The 20,980-nt window shown below is 43.0% G+C and overlaps 1 protein-coding gene across 5 annotated transcripts in view; it reads right to left on the bottom strand.

The window, feature by feature from the left end:
* The window catches only part of LOC128699706 (neuronal PAS domain-containing protein 2-like), a 689,714-nt gene that overhangs the window by 11,924 nt on the left and 656,810 nt on the right, over positions 1-20,980 (bottom strand). For 3 of the 5 annotated variants that reach the window (XR_011393897.1, XM_070099405.1, XM_070099404.1), the window contains one exon: positions 8,738-14,122. The exons of the other annotated variants lie outside the window; for them this stretch is intronic. Coding sequence is in view for 2 of the 3 variants with exons in the window: in XM_070099405.1 (XP_069955506.1) it covers positions 14,082-14,122 (41 nt within the window). In the remaining variant the exon portion in view is untranslated. Of the gene's footprint in view, positions 1-8,737; positions 14,123-20,980 lie in introns of those variants that run through there. 5 annotated transcript variants of the gene reach the window in all.

The following is a 20,980-nucleotide window of genomic DNA, read 5'->3' as shown; positions in this document are numbered from 1 at the left end:
CCAGATACCGTGGGTGTAACTGATACCGGATACCGTGGGTGTAACTGACACCAGATACCGTGGGTGTAACTGACACCAGATACCGTGGGTGTAATTGACACCAGATACCGTGGGTGTAACTGACACCAGATACCGTGAGTGTAACTGACACCAGATACCGTGAGTGTAACTGACACCAGATACCGTGGGTGTAATTGACACCAGATACCGTGGGTGTAACTGACACCAGATACCGTGAGTGTAACTGACACCAGATACCATGGGTGTAATTGACACCAGATACCGTGGGTGTATTCTGTATCAGCTGGGAGAAAAATGCGTTCTGTAGAAGGCAGTGAATTTAGTAGGTAAACATACACAATAATATCGTTAACTATTGCAATGATGTTCGTTACTCGCGTTTAAAAATCCTAACACAAAAAGTTCCAGCAACAGGAATCCAATGCAGAGGAGACGAAATGTATCGTAGTTGAATTATGATATTCGTGGGGAAGGGGTAAGCCCGTAAGGGTCGTGCAGAGCTTAGGGAACTGAGAGACAATTCCATTTTGAAGAGATGAAAGGGAGGCTAGGTCGACTCCCTGACCTCACGAACCATTCTCCAGTATCAGGGACCCTCCCTTCAAGTGTCCTTGAATCAAGAACCCTTCTCCAGCATCAAGAACCCTTTATTCAAGGGCTCGTAAATCAGGAACCCTTTTCCAGAATCAAAAACCCTTTATTCAAGGGTTCGTAAATCAACAAACCTTCTCCAGCATCAAGGACCCTCCTACCAAGGAGTCCTTGAATCAAGAACCCTTCACCAGTGTTTACAAATAGTCCCTTAAAATTAAATGTAAAGAAGGGTGAAGTGGCCCTAGCCACACTGCTCTTATTTTAAGGGAGTTTTGGTGGCAAGGTAGCGAGGGAGGCGGTCTGCTGTGACGGGGAAAATAGGAAAAACTCAGGCACTTGAAACTCGAGTGAGTCAGAAATAAAAAGGAAAACGGAGGGAAGCGGAGCGTAAGTAAACAAGAGCAAATTAGTACCACACGTTATAAAGTTGGTAAAACTTAAATGATAGAAGCAAAACACAAATATTGAAATAAATGATGAGTTACCAAATAGCAGGAAGAAATGTGTGAAGATGTTAAATAAGAATATTGTGTGTATGAAGTCCAATATAAAAAAAGAGAGACTGTTTGTAACTCTTATTATTTAACAAATTAAGAAAATCAACTACGATCACCTTCAACATAGTTCCCTTTTTGAGTTGACACAGTTGCGTACGATGTTGCAATCGTTCAAAGCAATTCCGCAGATCATTTTCTGATATGCTGTTGAGGATCTCCGTCGTTTTAGCTTTCACATCGTCACTCCTACATTTTCCTACCGAGGGTAAGAAAACGTCTGTCTACATTTGAACCCGCGTCTACTCGTTCTGAGGGAAGCGACCGAAACACTGTGACATGTTAAAACTTGTTCTATAATCATCTCTCTCTCTCTCTCCCTTCCCACTCTTGCTTCTCGTTTGTGTGTGTGTGTGTGTGTGTGTGTGTACTCACCTATTTGTACTCACCTATTTGTGGTTGCAGGGGTCGAGTCCTAGCTCCTGGCCCCGCCTCTTCACCGGTTGCTACTAGGCCCTCTCTCTCCCCGCTCCATGAGCTTTATCAAACCTCGTCTTAAAACTGTGTATGGTTCCTGCCTCCACTACGTCATTTTCTAAGCTATTCCACTGCCTTACAACTCTATGACTGAAGAAATACTTCCTACTATCTCTCTGACTCATTTGTGTCTTCAACTTCCAATTGTGGCCTCTTGTTTCTGTGTCCCCTCCCTGGAACATCCTGTCTTTGTCCACCTTGTCTATTCCACGCAGTATTTTACTCGTGTGTGTGCGCGCGCACGTGTTGGACCACGTATATTATACGTGGTCCAACACACGTTTTCTGAGGAAGCATCTCTGATCGATTCAGATTTCTAATCTATCTTTTTCAGAAGAAGGTTTGGATTGTTGTTAGCGTGTGTAGGTGCCTATTCGCTCAGTCTGTTTTAAAAAATAACGTGATTTATTATGTGATTTCTTTGCGTTAAATATCTTGACTGTGCCTCGTGAGGACGTCATCAGTCCTTCATGTCTGGTGATTCTTAATTAGAAGAATGATACCCTATAAGTTTAGGCTGTATAGGAGCACATTTGCCCAAGTACTAACAGTTAAAAAAAAAACCAACCGTTCCCTGGTTTGTTTACAATCGTGTTATTACGATTTCGTGAGTTATACTAATGTTCTTAAAAACTCGGAATCGCTGAATTCTGTGCGGTGATTGTATCACATCTTACACCAAGATCTGCTGTATAGCCCTTGTGGCTTAGCGCTTCTTTTTGATTATAATAATAATAATAATAATTACACCAAGATCTAACAGCCTACTAATTTTATATTTAATAGTCTACCAATTTTATATTTAATAGTCTACAAATTTTATATTTAATAGTCAACCAATTATATATTTGCAATCTCTTCAGACTCGTGAACTTTCTGGGGCACTAATAAATTTGCATGAGGGGATATAATAATATACACTCTCTCAAAAATCCCTCTTCTCATTAAAGTCCCCAAATAAAAATAGTAATAACACTGCATCAAAAAGTCCCTCCCCCCCCCTCCTTCCAACCAAAGAGCCCCCCTAAGCCCCCCGTTATACAAATTCTGGTGCCGCCTCTGTTTATAAATAATTTTTAAAGCCTGTACATAATTTATTGTGCAGTTTCATTTAGCGATGTTTGAAAGAGAAAGTTTTATTTATATCTAGAATTAAATTTTAAATAATAGGCCTAATAGCAAATTTTTCAATTTTTAAACAAAGTCATGGTTTAGCACTGGAGAAAATCTTGTTTTAAAATCAGCTTATTGGTTTTCATAACATTAATGAGAGATGAAAATCTTTGAATACCAGCCTCCCTGGCAGACGATGTCAGTATGTGTGTAAGTCTGTGTCGGGGGTCAGCGGTAAATTACTCATGATAGGGTAAAAATGAAAATCTCTGGATAATGAAGGTAGGTACAATGTTGGTCAGGAAACAGGACAAGTGTGTCCTGGCACAGGTCTTAGTCATATGATGACCTACAGAGCTTTTGGTCATCTGACCGACGCCTTCCACTGGCTTATCGGTCCACCCCTTTAAAAATTATGGTCATAATTATAACCAGTTGTAATAAGGCTCAATAAATATAATTAAATTTGCACAAAAAATTATTGTTTAATAAATGAGGCAAATTACGAGTTATATTTTTTTCAAGCATAATTTTTAGTTTCTCAATAAAATTAAAATAATTTGCAGGGACCAGTTCTTAAGTTAGCAATACTGTAAAATTGGTAAGCCAGTGGAAGGCCTCGATCAGATGACCAAAAGCTCTAACTGCGGGTCATCATCTAAGACCCGCGTCAGGAAACACTTGTCCTGTTTCCTGACGAAACTAACCTAACTCGACTCGCGAAATCGTAATGACACGATTGCAAACAAACCATACCACGGGCGGGGATAGAACCCGCGATCAGAGTCTCAAAACTCCAGACCGTCGCTGGTCCAGTGGCTAACGCGACGGTCTGGAGTTTTGAGACTCTCTGATCGCGGATTCTATCCCCACCCGTGGTATGGTTTGAAACTAACCTACCCTGGTAAGGATTCTAGCCAACTGGGAAATTTCGCTGTACACAATTTTTGGGGGTAACTCTCAAAAAAAGTTGGCCAACCTCTGATATTATACAAGGACTCGTCGGGTTGCTCTTGGATTGTGTTGGGGCTAATTTATTATAAATGGAAATAGGACAGTGATTTTATATGCCATAACTCGAGAATGCATGTTTCGACTGATTTGAAACTTTCAGCGCAGGTGTCATAGGTTCGAATCCGCAGCTGCCGGAGATCAACATTTTTCAATATTTTGATTGTCACTGTGAATATTATGTTGCCCGAGTTTGTCACAATTCTACCATAAATATAAGAAACGTTTTCTGTGAGAAAAATAGAGAACTACTGATGGGATAGGCTTCAAACTTCGAATGCTGAGGTATTTTTCTCAAAGAAAGATTTGCAATGAAAATGATCGCCGTAATTTTCACTTTTTTTTTAAATTTTATTAAAGTTATTGTGGAAATTTTAGTCTGACAATATTACAATAAATTTACTTACGTCATTTTTTTGCAATTACTATCTTGTATATTTATTACCACCGCTTTATTATTATTATACCATTATTATTATTATTATTATCATTATTATTAAAAATATTAGTTGCCTCAGGTTAGGGGTAACAATAAGTGTAGTCAAAACAAAATACTTCTTGCCAGCCTGGTTGATCAGTCTAGCACCAGACGAGCCTGACCCATGGCCGGGCTCCGGGAGTATTGACACTCTCGAAACTCATCAAAGGCATATTACCATTCAGTATTAGTTTGAACAGACCAACGTAATACTTCCTTGCATGTGACTGTATGGTACTGGTACTGGTGGTCTGGAGACCTGCAGTGTGGTACTGGTGGTCTGGAGACCTGCAGTGTGGTACTGGTGGTCTGGAGACCTGCAGTGTGGTACTGGTGGTCTGGAGACCTGCAGTGTGGTACTGGTGGTCTGGAGACCTGCAGTGTGGTACTGGTGGTCTGGAGACCTGCAGTGTGGTACTGGTGGTCTGGAGACCTGCAGTGTGGTACTGGTGGTCTGGAGACCTGCAGTGTGGTACTGGTGGTCTGGAGACCTGCAGTGTGGTACTGGTGGTCTGGAGACCTGCAGTGTGGTACTGGTGGTCTGGAGACCTGCAGTGTGGTACTGGTGGTCTGGAGACCTGCAGTGTGGTACTGGTGGTCTGGAGACCTGCAGTGTGGTACTGGTGGTCTGGAGACCTGCAGTGTGGTACTGGTGGTCTGGAGACCTGCAGTGTGGCACTGGTGGTCTGGAGACCTGCAGTGTGGCACTGGTGGTCTGGAGACCTGCAGTGTGGCACTGGTGGTCTGGAGACCTGCAGTGTGGCACTGGTGGTCTGGAGACCTGCAGTGTGGCACTGGTGGTCTGGAGACCTGCAGTGTGGCACTGGTGGTCTGGAGACCTGCAGTGTGGCACTGGTGGTCTGGAGACCTGCAGTGTGGCACTGGTGGTCTGGAGACCTGCAGTGTGGCACTGGTGGTCTGGAGACCTGCAGTGTGGCACTGGTGGTCTGGAGACCTGCAGTGTGGCACTGGTGGTCTGGAGACCTGCAGTGTGGCACTGGTGGTCTGGAGACCTGCAGTGTGGCACTGGTGGTCTGGAGACCTGCAGTGTGGCACTGGTGGTCTGGAGACCTGCAGTGTGGCACTGGTGGTCTGGAGACCTGCAGTGTGGCACTGGTGGTCTGGAGACCTGCAGTGTGGCACTGGTGGTCTGGAGACCTGCAGTGTGGCACTGGTGGTCTGGAGACCTGCAGTGTGGCACTGGTGGTCTGGAGACCTGCAGTGTGGCACTGGTGGTCTGGAGACCTGCAGTGTGGCACTGGTGGTCTGGAGACCTGCAGTGTGGCACTGGTGGTCTGGAGACCTGCAGTGTGGCACTGGTGGTCTGGAGACCTGCAGTGTGGCACTGGTGGTCTGGAGACCTGCAGTGTGGCACTGGTGGTCTGGAGACCTGCAGTGTGGCACTGGTGGTCTGGAGACCTGCAGTGTGGCACTGGTGGTCTGGAGACCTGCAGTGTGGCACTGGTGGTCTGGAGACCTGCAGTGTGGCACTGGTGGTCTGGAGACCTGCAGTGTGGCACTGGTGGTCTGGAGACCTGCAGTGTGGCACTGGTGGTCTGGAGACCTGCAGTGTGGCACTGGTGGTCTGGAGACCTGCAGTGTGGCACTGGTGGTCTGGAGACCTGCAGTGTGGCACTGGTGGTCTGGAGACCTGCAGTGTGGCACTGGTGGTCTGGAGACCTGCAGTGTGGCACTGGTGGTCTGGAGACCTGCAGTGTGGCACTGGTGGTCTGGAGACCTGCAGTGTGGCACTGGTGGTCTGGAGACCTGCAGTGTGGCACTGGTGGTCTGGAGACCTGCAGTGTGGCACTGGTGGTCTGGAGACCTGCAGTGTGGCACTGGTGGTCTGGAGACCTGCAGTGTGGCACTGGTGGTCTGGAGACCTGCAGTGTGGCACTGGTGGTCTGGAGACCTGCAGTGTGGCACTGGTGGTCTGGAGACCTGCAGTGTGGCACTGGTGGTCTGGAGACCGGCAGTGTGGCACTGGTGGTCTGGAGACCGGCAGTGTGGCACTGGTGGTCTGGAGACCGGCAGTGCGGCACTGGTGGTCTGGAGACCGGCAGTGCGGCACTGGTGGTCTGGAGACCGGCAGTGCGGCACTGGTGGTCTGGAGACCGGCAGTGCGGCACTGGTGGTCTGGAGACCTGCAGTGTGGCACTGGTGGTCTGGAGACCTGCAGTGTGGCACTGGTGGTCTGGAGACCTGCAGTGTGGCACTGGTGGTCTGGAGACCTGCAGTGTGGCACTGGTGGTCTGGAGACCTGCAGTGTGGCACTGGTGGTCTGGAGACCTGCAGTGTGGCACTGGTGGTCTGGAGACCTGCAGTGTGGCACTGGTGGTCTGGAGACCTGCAGTGTGGCACTGGTGGTCTGGAGACCTGCAGTGTGGCACTGGTGGTCTGGAGACCTGCAGTGTGGCACTGGTGGTCTGGAGACCTGCAGTGTGGCACTGGTGGTCTGGAGACCTGCAGTGTGGCACTGGTGGTCTGGAGACCTGCAGTGTGGCACTGGTGGTCTGGAGACCTACAATGTGGTAAGTTTTCTGAATACCTACCGTGTGGCACTTTAGTACAACATTAACTGATACAAGACTTTGGTACAGCAACCACTGATACAAGACTTGGGTACAGCATTCACTGATACAAGACTTGGGTACAGCATTCACTGATACAAGACTTGGGTACAGCATTCACTGATACAAGACTTGGGTACAGCATTCACTGATACAAGACTTTGGTACAGCAACCACTGATTCAAGACTTTGGTACAGCAACCACTGATTCAAGACTTTGGTACAGCAACCACTGATACAAGACTTTGGTACAGCAACCACTGATACAAGACTTTGGTACAGCAACCACTGATACAAGACTTTGGTACAGCAACCACTGATACAAGACTTTGGTACAGCAACCACTGATACAAGACTTTGGTACAGCAACCACTGGTACAAGACTTTGGTACAGCAACCAATGGTACAAGACTTAGGTACAGCATTCACTGATTCATATGTATAACATAGCCAGATCACATATCTCACGGGGCGTCCTAAAACCTAGCAGGTTTTAGGCCAAAGCGTTCATCCCTGTACCATACCAGCCTAATAACAGCACCAAACCACCTGTCAGTATAAATTTCCATCGTTTACACCAAGATTCCCCCAAATAGGTACATTTCTAGACACACTAGGAAGGTAAAGGCCCCACTGTGCTGAGTTTGCCACAGCCACACTGGCGGGAGATTAATCTGTAAAAACTTGTATTTGTGGTCACAGTGGTGGCTCATGCTAACCTCCCTATAGTGTATAGCAATGTACGTAGTTGGATGAATCTTACTGTAGCCAGCTGGCTCAGTTGCTTACGCACTGGCATGGAGTTTTACGACTCACTGGCCATAAGTTTAAACCCCACCCGTTCCGTGGTTAGTTTGACAGACTACTCTGACATCAGCGTTGGTCTGGGGAGCTCTAGTGCAACATCCTTTGGAAAAACTTCTAAGTAAACACTCAGAAATATTATAAAACGTTTCGAACCTGGTACCTCAAATATTTCTTGATCCGAAGTAAACAAGGTCCAAGGATCGAAACGTTTCCTAATAGGTATGTCTTAATGTTTTATTTTATCTCGTGGATAAATTTTATGATGCGGCCAGCATGGTACAGTGGATGGCGCACTGGCCTGATCATTTCTGGACAGACTGGCCATGTGTTCGAACCTCCCTCCGTTCATTCAGTTGTTTACAGCCATGATGAATCACACATGTGCAACACCTGGGGATCTTGATTTGTAGACGTTTCGCCATCCAGTGGCTTTATTAACACAATACAAGGACATGATATGAAGAAATATACACATGAGGTAATATATTTCTTCACATTACGTCATTGTACTGATAAAGCTACTGAAGGGCGAAACGTCTACAAGAAACCCAAACACAGATGTTGTACACGTTTTGAATTCTTGATATAGTCGATAATGTATACCATTTTAATTTGCAGTTATGTTACGATTTCGCGAGTCGTAAGATACAAATCACCGGATGTTCTGAAGAGTAAAGGTCCTGGAGTTGGAGCTCAACCACTACACCTCTCAAGGGAGTTCCTTGATGCTGCTGAAGGGCTCTTGATACAAGAAACCGGAGCTGCCTTTATCTTTCTCGGATTAAACCTGGGTTATCCTTCTCTCGTCCCATTCCCCAGACTCTATAACCCTCACACGGGTTTAACATTTCCCTGCGAATATAACAGTACTCGACCCATGCAAAGAGAGCAAGGTAACTTCAAACTTCCAGTCTTGTAAAAGAAATCAAATAATTTGATTTACATGATAAAAAAAAGATCTTAATACACTGTCATTACTTTTGTAAATACGTAAACAAAAATAGAATGAAAATAATGTCAAATAATTAAAAAAACAGCATCATATAAAATCAGTTCTTTTATTTGGCCCCCCTAAAACAAAAAAATTATGCAGGAAATAAGAAAAAACTATGTAAAACACCCTTTCTATATTATATACACACATTATATAAATTTACATCACTAATAAATACCATTCATAGGCGATTCTTACAATTAATACATATTTACATTTAAAATAATCATCTGCAATAATTAATGTACTTTAATTTTGATATACAGTATTATATACTTGCCCCAAACTTAGTTTTGTAGGTATTAAATGTAATCCTGCTCATGTACAGCATCTGGTTTAGCTACTAACTGTTAAACACTGAATTCGATGGAAACAGGTGTTTAATATATTTGAGAAACATTTCACTTCGTATCAGACTATAAAGGAGCAATAGCTCGTTTGTACTATACATAGAATGAGTTGGAGGGCCTCGCTGGTGAGCTGAAAGATATACTACTAATATTGTTTGATTTTTTTTTAATGTAGGTTAGCCTGTCTCATCGGTCAGTGTTTGGACTCGTACACGTACACACTCGTACACAAATACAGTATTCCCAGAGGGCTATCAAATAAGAACAAATGGAAAAACAGAGGAGGGAGAGTAACACCACTAGTGGTTAAGAGCACCTGGAAATTTGAGAAATTGCGAATCTTGGGAATAGGGGATTACAAGGATTATACAACATAAACGGTAATGTCCATAACGAAAGTAATAGTGACAGTGATATACAATCCACCAGCAAACAAAAGGAGACGAAATGAAGAGTATGATCAAAATTTAAGGATGATGATTCATATAGTGGTAACAGGAGAAAGAGAAAGGAAAAAGAAGCAAAGCTAAAGTAGCAGTAGAAGAACTGAACCACTAAGTATGACTAGTAAAAATGAAACTACCCAAGGAAACCAGAAACAATGAGAGAAAATCTTAGAGAAGCAGAAACAAAGAATTTTCTGATCCAATATGTGAAAGAAACGACTAGAGTGAGAAGGGAAGATGAACCAGCAAGACTTGATCTGGGTTTTACACAAAGTGAGCCTAACTAAAATTAATTATGGGGACCCACTAGTTGCCAACGATCATGCACCTGGTGTAAAGGGTAATAGATAAGAAAAGTGAATAATAGGAAATGGGGACTACAGAAGGATAGACTATATTTTGAAATATTTCTTGAGAGAAGTGAAGGATCTAGATGAGAGAACCTTTCAAAAAAAGGAGATGGAGACAATAGTCAGATACTCCCTGATTTACTGGAGCAATATGTCTTATATTTCTACCTGTTCTTTTAATTTCTAACCTCTGGTGTGGCGCCGTGTCAGTAATTTCTTGCAGTACAAGATGATTCAGTCTACGTTATCCTTTCTTATTTAATATATGTAACTCTGTCAAATAACTCCAGCAAATGAATCAGCTAATGTTATGTTTCTGAATCTATATAAAAAAAAGCTTCTCTTCAAATGTTTTCCTTACAGATTCCTTATAATCTTTATCAGAATCACTGACATATATGGTAAAGATATTTATAATTCAATGTCTCTTGTCCAAGTTTTAATATATAGGGACGATTTTGTGTGTATACTCACCTAGTTGTGGTTGCAGGGGTCGAGTCACAGCTCCTGGCCCTGCCTCTTCATTGGCCGCTACTGTGTGTGTGTGTGTGTGTGTGTGTGTGTGTGTGTGTGTGTGTGTGTGTGTGTGTATTATAATAGTTCCTCCCCTGGTTCGAAATCGAAGTAAATTACACATTGTAATCTGAGCACGTCTGAGTAGTCTTCCATCTCCTTTCTTGCTCATTTCTCTCTCCTCTAAAAGAGTAAAAGAGAAGAAGGGAAACAGAAGAGGTCACCAGCTTTATCACTTATTCTTGCCAAGATATGAATGGGTTATAAACTTAATTTGAACCTTAACAATGGGTATCCTCCAGGAGAGTACCCACTAACGATCCCTTATCTTGTTTATTATACCTGTGATGAGTTCGTTTGGTGCTTGCCTGGTCAACCAGGCTTTTGATCTGCTGTGGACCGACTATTTTCTGTCATAAAATTGTGGTACTCTGCCTTAAAAAAAGAGGCAAAGTACAAGGCTTAATTGGGATGAGCATCCTTGGTCACCGCCGTGAGACTTTACTAATCACTATCAGTCCTGGGTAGGTAACACCAGACTTGAGAGCCGAGGAAGATGGCTGACGGCACTGTTTTAAGGTGGAGTGTAAGTAAATTTATTTAGGCACAGGTACACATAAGTACAATTATCATACAGGGTGTAAGTTATCTAGAATAACTCAAAGACGTCCAAGTGGCTTCTTTCCATTTGGATGCCTCTGCTGGCTAAATACATAATAGGACCTGCTTGCACATTGGAGTTCTAAGAACTGGGAGATAGCAGGCAACATGTGGGTTGTGGAGGCCAAGCGCGGGGTGAGATAGTTACCATCACACTCGGGTACTAAAGAGTAATATCCCCAGTTGCAAATGTGGAAGAAACTCCAGTAAGACTTAGTAAAGGATGGAAAGTCTGAGACTATATCAGCGGTCATGGAGTATCGGCACTCCGTGATTGGAAATACGCTAAATGCCATACAAGGCCAGTTAAAATTGTGGAATGATGGCAAGCCAGGCATGCCAAGTGACTTTACGAACCTGAGTTCATGTGGTTCTGTTAGTCGTATCATCACAAATACGAAATAAACTGTGGTTGATCCTGTAAACTTACTGAAATAATTAGTGTCAGGAGGAGAGAACAGAACGATATTAATGAGCCTCTCCTGGCAAGTGTTAATAAACCAGATTCAAGAGCTCACTGACCATATAATGAAACTGCTTGTATTAGCCTTCTTGCAGCTCTATTGTGGTTGTCAAGTAGATAGATAGGTCTATTAGGCTGCATGTTGACTATAGGGAACTAGATAAGGCCGTAAAAATTTTTTTGGTAAGGATTGATGAAATTTGTGACGCTTTGGCGAGAGCCAAATGGTTCTCCATGTTTAAAATAGTATGAGGAAACCTTTAGGTGTAAATGCATCCCTCCAACAGCAACAAAACTAATACCAATGGGCTTCTGTAATGCGCCACTAATGTTTCAACGAATAATGAAGAAAGTTTATGGCGGAGAGAGACTGTCAACACATTTGGCTCACATTGATGATCTGATGATCTTATCGGATTTTTTGAAAAGTCATTTACAATGGTTGCAAATGGTACTTATAACTTTTAAGTTAAAGCTTTCTTAGTGTCACCTACTAAAACTCAGTGTTCTACCTGAGTTATGTAGTCTCTGGAGAAGGAATAGAAACAAACCCTTCGAAGATATATACTGCACAAAACTAGCATGTTCTTCGGTTCTTGTTGAAATCTTTCCTGGTATTTGCTGCATTTGATATGAAATTTGTACAAGGATTTGCCAGCACTGCTGTTCCAATAATATTCTTGTCGTTTGGGCCGGTGGAACCAGCATAATTACTCACTGTATAAATGGACTAAGGAAATAATGCTTGCACCCCTGAAGGAGAAGCTAGTGATGACTCAAGTTCTCAAATGTGAAGTTACACTGGAGACAGATGCCAGTTTAAATTATTTAAGCATTGTCTTATCGCAAGGAGAAAACGAAGAATATGAACAACTATAGCAGCATGAAATTAGTTCCTTCCACTAAAGTTCGCTGTGACTGCTAAGTTCAAAGACCATCTAATGGCCAATAAATTTTGAAAGTCCTCGCAGAAAATACTCGTCTGATTAATATTAACACAGCAAAAGTAAGACTGTGTAGCAATGATTAGGTTGCTGAACTGGCCGGGTTTGATTTTGAGGTTTAATATTGTGCTGGCAAAGCAAATGCAAACGTAATGGGGTTTCTCGGGAAAAAAATCACCAGGAACGCGAGTCAGGTGGTGTAAGTTTATGCAGTAGATTCTTGGGAGGTAATGAGCGGTTAACTAGCCTGTCTGAGGCTTGATCTCAGAGTTGAGTGGAACAGGTGGTCTAAGCCTGCCTGCCTTTTGAGAAAGAAAACTTAGAACAACCGCAACGACAAAACTATTGTGGAAAGTGTGTGGAGGATATCCAAGGCCAACTGTCAGAGCTTCAGGATCTCAAAAAACCAAAGCCCAGAATTCAGTGGTCTATGAGCACAGAGGAGTCAGCTATGTAGAGAAGAGGCCTGGCAGAGAGCATGTCAGGCAATCTGTTATGCCAGAGGACATAAAGGAGCTGAACTAATACATTCTATATCTTCGTGTGCACCTCTGGTGGCCGGTGACATATTTAATCGACATACCAGTTCATCCAATGTTTTATTCAACATATCCAGTGGGATACAAGTACCTTAGAAAACAGACAACAGTAAGAATGAGACATTTGTGCAATACTTGGGAATCTTCGTGGAAACGTTTCGCCAGCCAGTGTTTTCTTCGCCCTAACAGAGAATAACGGTTCTTCTCTGTATTGGACTGAGGAAACCACTGGCTGGCGAAACGTTTTCACAATAAAGATACCCAAATGTTGCACAAGTGTCTCAATCTTCATATCTAGTGTGACTACGATGCAATAATTTTTTTGATAACGGACGGAGTGTTTCAGTGTCAACAAGTGATATATGGAAAACAATCTTTCACATATCCCTCCAAAAAAAGTCGAAAAGCGAGGGAAAGGGGGGGGTGGGTGGGTTAGGGACCATCGCACAATTTGCCAGAAAGATTCGTGTTTACGATAATCACGCACAATCACTGGGCTGTGTGGAGGTGCACAGTCTTGCCAGAAAATAACTGATTGCAACTCTTCTATCTGGAGCCTGAATAATAACACTGCGCTATGTTGTACACATTTTCTGTGACGGTTGGCATATAAAAGCAGAATGGGTCTGTTACCTTATCGTCCAAACCAGACACTGAGTTTTGGATATTCACAAATTTCATGTAGGTTTTCGGACACCCGTGTTCGCACATTGAGCCATTTAACTCGTCTTTACGTGAACTGTAACTGAATCAGATAATAAACCCTCCTTCAGGTAATTTTTGTTCTCTTTGGGTCAAATATGGAACATGCACTCAAAGTACTGAGGTCTGTCGTTCGACTGTAAGACCTGGACTAGTTGTTCTTCATGTGGGTGAAGTCGTAATCCCGTGAGTAAGCTTTGCACTGTTGAGTTTGGTAAATGAAGTTCATGTGAAGCACGAAGCAGAAATTTCCCATGATTACATTGGAGTGCCTTGTAGATGGTAGCACCAGTGTCCTATATACACGTAGCAATCTACTCCAAGGCCTGTCCAGCACTTGCTGTGTCCAAGAACTTGTGGAGTCACGACCGAGTGCTGGGCTCTGATGGAGAATCTCTTCCACATTAGTACCAGCAGTTCTAATGAACAGTTGTCACAGATTTTTATTCTGCAAACAAAATGAAACATTTGACTTTGTCCTGTACGTTGCCAACTTCAATATTTTCTCTCTATTACTTGGGCTCTCCAATTGCAACCTGTAAACAACAACAAAATCTTAGCAGTGCAGCTATCACATGTAAAAAACTATATTTACATGTCTTCTATAATGATGGTGTGATTAGTTAAACCGGAAAACGACTTCGTGGCTAAAATTTTATGCACTTGATAGATACGACACATTGTAAACTTTGAGATTATAGCACTGGTAGGTTATTACATCCTTTACTTGATCAATAAAAATCGTCGTGAACGAAGAACAAAGCAATTTCTCCTGGCAAGGTCAGCTGTCTCTGGCTCTTAAATACTGGGTGATACCATGGTCGTCCTCGACGGAGTCATAGGTTCCAGACCAGTCTGAGATACGTAGGTACGACATAATACCTGTCATATGTCAAGCATATAGTACAAGAATGGTATACAGTGCCGACAAGATGAAGAATTACAGACATGTGCAACATCTGGGTATCTATATTCGTAGATGTATCGCCATCCAGTGGCTTTATCAATACAAAATCGAGGATATAATTAGAAGATTGTAGAACTATATACAAAAGACGAAGTAATTAGTCACTCAGCTGAGTGAATAATTACCTCGTCTTTTATATACAGTTCTACATTCTTCTTATGTCCTTGAATTTGTATTGATAAAGCCACTGGATGGTGAAACATCTACAAATATAGATACCCAGATGTTGCACATGTCTGTAATTCTCCATCAAATATAGTGGTGTTGGCAAGTGATTATTCCTTAGGAAGTTATGTGTGCGGCAGTCCATAAAAAGTTATCATGACTAAGAGTACACTGTACAATGAAGTGTCATGACATTAATATCTAGTGCTCAGCGTATAATGAAATGATAGTGTCGTAGCTGGTATGTAGTCTACAGTAAAATGTAGATGATTAACTGAAGGATAAAAACACAAGAAAGATTACCATGCAGACCTAAGAGCAAGAAGAGTAGAGGTTAGAAAAATGAATGCAGGAATTTTTGGTTGGCGAGGGTCATTACTATAGGTCATGCTGAGGGTCATTACTATAGGTCATGCTGAGGGTCATTACTATAGGTCATGCTGAGGGTCATTACTATAGGTCATGCTGCCGTTATACACAATCAAGAAACCTCCTCTACAGGGCGGGAACAAGAGCAACACAATGAAGCTCAGTGTAACGCAAAAAAAAGGTCATCTGACAAATATTAGCTGGAGCTTTTGGTCATCTGATGCGGGTCATCATACGACTAAGACCCGCGTCTAGAAACACTTGTCCTGTTTCCTGACACACCTTACCTTACCTAACCTAAACATTTTCACAATTCCGAAGTGGTGACCGGCAGATCTGACCTCTAGCCTAGTGCTGTTCACCTCTCTTACTGTCAACTAAGTCAAATATTCATCCTAAATGCACATTCGTTGTATTCCCGAAGATCGGCTTGGGAGTGCACCACATTAACTTTAATAACAAAAGAAAGCTTATCCAGACTGCCTCCCGACGAATGGTCGTACCAGACAGATTCGGACCATTTAAAATCTAACCTGTTATAGGGACTTCAGGTTTACAGATGAAAAAAATACATATCGCTAGTATTTTGTTTCATGATCCGTACACTTGATGCAGATGAAAGAGGCGGCTCGTGGCTGGCTCACTTAATAGCGGCATCAGCTCATAAACTGAGGGGACTGCGGTTCGATCCTCTGAAGAGCGGAAACGTTGGGCATATTTCCTTACATCTGCTGCCCCTATGCACCTAACAGTAAGTACCAGGTGACTGGTGTGGGTATGGGTCGCACCCGGGGGGGGATGGGAGTGAACTTTAAATGGAGAGAAGACAGACAGTCTGATAGCATTATGAACTTATGTGGTTATTCTGGCTTACTAACCCTCTGGGTTAATAGGCCCAACAAAATATTCATCCATTATTTTTGGCACACACTGCTGACAGGAGAAGTGCACATTTGTTCCAAGTTACGGGACTTGTACCTTGTTTGGCAGTGTTTTTGGCACACGCTGTCATGTGGCAAGATGACAGCTTCAAGGCACATAATGCTGCCGTCTGCTGTGAAGTCATTGCCAGGGAAAGTAGAATTTAATAAATGAACGAACTGATCACAATGTTTCGTAATGGAAGTGTTCATGTTGCAGATTTGCAGAGAAACGTTCAACGAAATTCGCTTAACATATTGGCACAGGAAGTTTCTCAACGGCTCTTTCAACCAAGCAAATGTGATAGTTCCTGAGTTCCTGATGGGGAGAGAGAGAGAGAGAGAGAGAGAGAATCTAAACACAAAGACCTTGAGAAAATTTGCTTTGTATCACTAGGTAGGAGATTTGCTGCCAAAATGCCAAGGAACACTGAGATTAAGTCTCAGCATTGAAATCTCTACAAGAAGGAGCAAGTATCTCCATACTTCTCAGTTGTTTGCAGCAAAAGCTGGTTATAAAGCATTTGCGATTATTAATGACGATACACGTCCTGATGTCTCATAGGTTCAACGGTGTTTCAAGCGCTATGTATCAGAGAACACCAAACTGAGTACAGTTTCTTGATAGTGATATTCTTGCAAGACTCCTTGGAGGCAGTGTCTTCAAGGCTTTAGTTTGACTTTATATATACTCTAGCTGTGATACTCGATTTTTCTGCAAGTAGTGGAAAGATGATTACCTTAAAATACATGACGACGTAGACAAAATACGCACTTATTAGTTTGGCCAGTTTAGTAAATTGTGGGATATATCCAACAAGCTGTTTTAGAAGCTGAAGATCACTTGTCTAATATACCCATCCTCCACTAATACTCTGTGTCAATAGGTCATCCCAACTTCCCGTATGCGAAGAGTACCTTTTCGTACGTATCTCTGGTGTCAACCACTTAGCTTAACAGAGTCACTGCCTGCGAAGTCCGAATCCCAGAGGCTGGGGGTAGTCGACAAATGAGAGGAAGTTCCTCATAGAGCAGACGCGAGGTTCAATAACAAATGATGCAGTGAAAATCACAGTTCAATTTTCCTTTCCTTTATACCTGGAGGTGTTCCGAGGGTCAACGCCCCCGTGGCCAGGCCTCGCGGTGGATCACGGCCTAATCAACCAGGCTGTTACTGCTGGCTACACGCAAACCAACATAGGAACCACAGCCCAGCTGGTCGGGTACTGACTTTAGGTGCCTGTCCAGCTCCCTCCTAAAGACAGTCTGTTGGTAATTCCCACCCAGAGTTCGTATTAATAATTGAATTTTCAGGTGTGGACACATTAAAAAGTACTCGTTATTAGACCATGGTATTGGCTGGTCTCGGTAAAGACAGATGAGAAGCAATCTCAGTGACTTAAGAAAGGTTGGGAGACAAGTCCGGCCGGTTATACTGGAAAGCGCTAACAATGCACGAGCCATTAATAACTCCTGTGTGTACTTTACTTCTCATCTAGTTGTACTCATTAGCTGTACTCAATAGGTTATGCTCCGCTGGTTATACTCAACTAGCTGCACTCTGAGATGGACTTGCCTAGTTGTACTCATCAAGTTTACACGTTTAGTTTTTTACCCGCCTAGCTGTACTCTCCAAGTTTATTCTCCTAGTTTTGTACTCGGTTTTACTCACCAAGTTTACTCGCCTAGTTTCAATCATCTACTTGTACTCATGATATGCTCGGCTGATTGTACTCGGCTAGCTGTACTCGCCTTGTAACTACGGAGTAGGTTTTCTGCTGCTGACACTGTATGACGTGTGTCATACAGTGTCGTTAATGACTTTCAAGATTCTTTAAACATAACCTTAGGCTTCCCAGATGAGAGTTCGCCCTGAAGGTTATTCGGATGATGTGTGTCTCAGGCGATATGCTTGGTACTATGCTCATCCCGAAGCCCTTCTCCTATGATGGCTGCAGCGTCAGTACTCGGCTTCTGTTCGTCTTTTGTCCTTCCCGAGTTTTCATAACTTTGCCTTTGCTGAGGTTGAATTCTAACAGCACGTGTAAGATCAATCTTGCAGCTTGTTTAGGTCCATTTGTAGTATTTCATGGTTGTGTGTGTGTGGTTGTGTGTGTGTGGTTGTGTGTGTTAGGATGTTGCTCTAGGCGTTTTTGAGTTGCAATTGCAAACATGTTTCAGAACCAATGCAATGAAGGAATGTGAGAGCACAGCAGGTGCGTCCTGAGACGCAAACCTGAAGATGAAAGCAGAAACTTTGTCAATAAATTACTGTCTCCCCATCACTGGTTCTACTGCAGGCAATAACATTACGTGTTACACTAATACATTCTAATGTGTGTATGGATGTATGTGTGTGTGTGTGTGTTTTTGTGTAATTATTACATATATATACATATACATTACATATATATATATATATATATATATATATATATATATATATATATATATATATATATATATATATATATATATATATTCATATCATTAATATAATAACAATAAATTCTGATTACTTTATATAAGACCATAAAAGTTTTTCACAAAATATATTAACATTATATGAATTTATCTCTTTACTTCCTAAAATTAAATATAATTTGAAGTTCAGTTTACTCAGACACATTTATTCTAATATATGACTCTAGTGTAACAATTTATTTCTCACTCAAAATATACATTAATAAATATTAAGGCCACACCATAACATCTTTTCCTCTCGATCCCTAAAATGAAATTCTGGTGAATAATTAACGAAACTTGTGTTCTGTGAGAGGAATTAAGAGTGAACACAACATGTTTCAAAATGATAGACCTGATCGTGAAATAAACTCATTTTAAACTGGATTCATCATTTTAAAACACTGTATTTCCTGCTTCAGTGGGTACCACTGACTCCCTGACATCACTCTCCTGGTACACCGATACATTTTTCTAGTGTTGACAAGATTGTTTACAAAGCTTTTGTGGTATTCACTGTGTAAACAACTTTGGTATACCCGTTGCCACTCGCTTGAAGGTGATGTAAACACACACTCGGTAGTTACCTTAAGTTGTGGAGTGGGAAATATTCCCAAGCCAGATGGAATATCGGAATATTTCTTTACTTCATTCATCTTTCTCTCTCTCCCCAGTATACACATCTTCGGTTTACCGCAACATATACACAGATTTATCTCCAGTTAACAATACAATGTGAAAAAATGTATAGATAATTTATCGACATTAGATTTAGTTACACATTATCAAGTATTTTAATACTAGACACAAACTATAAATAACATGGTTCTCAGCAACACATGGTTCTCAGCAACACATGGTTCTCAGCAACACATGGTTCTCAGCACCACATGGTTCTCAGCACCACATGGTTCTCGGCACCACATGGTTCTCAGCACCACATGGTTCTCAGCACCACATGGTTCTCAGCACCACATGGTTCTCAGCAACACATGGTTCTCAGCACCACATGGTTCTCGGCACCACATGGTTCTCAGCACCACATGGTTCTCAGCAACACATGGTTCTCAGCAACACATGGTTCTCAGCACCACATGGTTCTCGGCACCACATGGTTCTCAGCACCACATGGTTCTCAGCAACACATTGGTTCTCAGCAACACATGGTTCTCAGCACCACATGGTTCTCGGCACCACATGGTTCTCAGCACCACATGGTTCTCAGCAACACATGGTTCTCAGCAACACATGGTTCTCAGCAACACATGGTTCTCAGCAACACATGGTTCTCAGCACATGGTTCTCAGCACCACATGGTTCTCAGCACCACATGGTTCTCAGCAACACACGGTTCTCAGCAACACATGGTTCTCAGCAACACATGGTTCTCAGCACCACATGGTTCTCAGCAACACATGGTTCTCAGCAAGACAGGGTTCTTAGCAACACATGGTTCTCAGCAACACATGGTTCTCAGCAACACACGGTTCTCAGCAACAGATCGTTCTCAGCACCACATGGTTCTCAGCACCACATGGTTCTCAGCACCACATGGTTCTCAGCAACACACGGTTCTCAGCAACACATGGTTCTCAGCACCACATGGTTCTCAGCAACACACGGTTCTCAGCAACACATGGTTCTCAGCAACACATGGTTCTCAGCAACACATGGTTCTCAGTAACACATGGTTCTCAGCACCACATGGTTCTCAGCAACACATGGTTCTCAGCACCACATGGTTCTCAGCAACACATGGTTCTCAGCAACACAGGGTTCTCAGCAACACATGGTTCTCAGCAACACATGGTTCTCAGCAACACACGGTTCTCAGCAACACATCGTCCTCAGCACCACATGGTTCTCAGCAACACGGTTCTCAGCACCACATGGTTCTCAGCAACACACGGTTCTCAGCAACACATGGTTCTCAGCACCACATGGTTCTCAGCAACACACGGTTCTCAGCAACACATGGTTCTCAGCAACACTTGGTTCTCAGCACCACATGGTTCTCAGCACCACATGGTTCTCAGCAACACATGGTTCTCAGCAACACACGGTTCTCAGCAACACATGGTTCTCAGCAACACACGGTTCTCAGCAACACACGGTTCTCAGCAACACATGGTTCTCAGCACCACATGGTTCTCAGCAACACACGGTTCTCAGCAACACATGGTTCTCAGCACCACATGGTTCTCAGCAACACGGTTCTCAGCACCACATGGTTCTCAGCAACACACGGTTCTCAGCAACACATGGTTCTCAGCAACACATGGTTCTCAGCAACACACGGTTCTCAGCAACACATGGTTCTCAGCAACACACGGTTCTCAGCAACACATGGTTCTCAGCACCACATGGTTCTCAGCAACATATGGTTCTCAGCAACACATGGTTCTCAGCAACACATGGTTCTCAGCACCACATGGTTCTCAGCAACACACGGTTCTCAGCAACACACGGTTCTCAGCAACACACGGTTCTCAGCAACACACGGTTCTCAA

This window comes from Cherax quadricarinatus, chromosome 67 (genome assembly GCF_038502225.1).
Source record: "Cherax quadricarinatus isolate ZL_2023a chromosome 67, ASM3850222v1, whole genome shotgun sequence".
Classification (NCBI taxonomy): domain Eukaryota; kingdom Metazoa; phylum Arthropoda; class Malacostraca; order Decapoda; family Parastacidae; genus Cherax; species Cherax quadricarinatus.
This window is presented reverse-complemented; position numbering and strand designations above follow the sequence as displayed.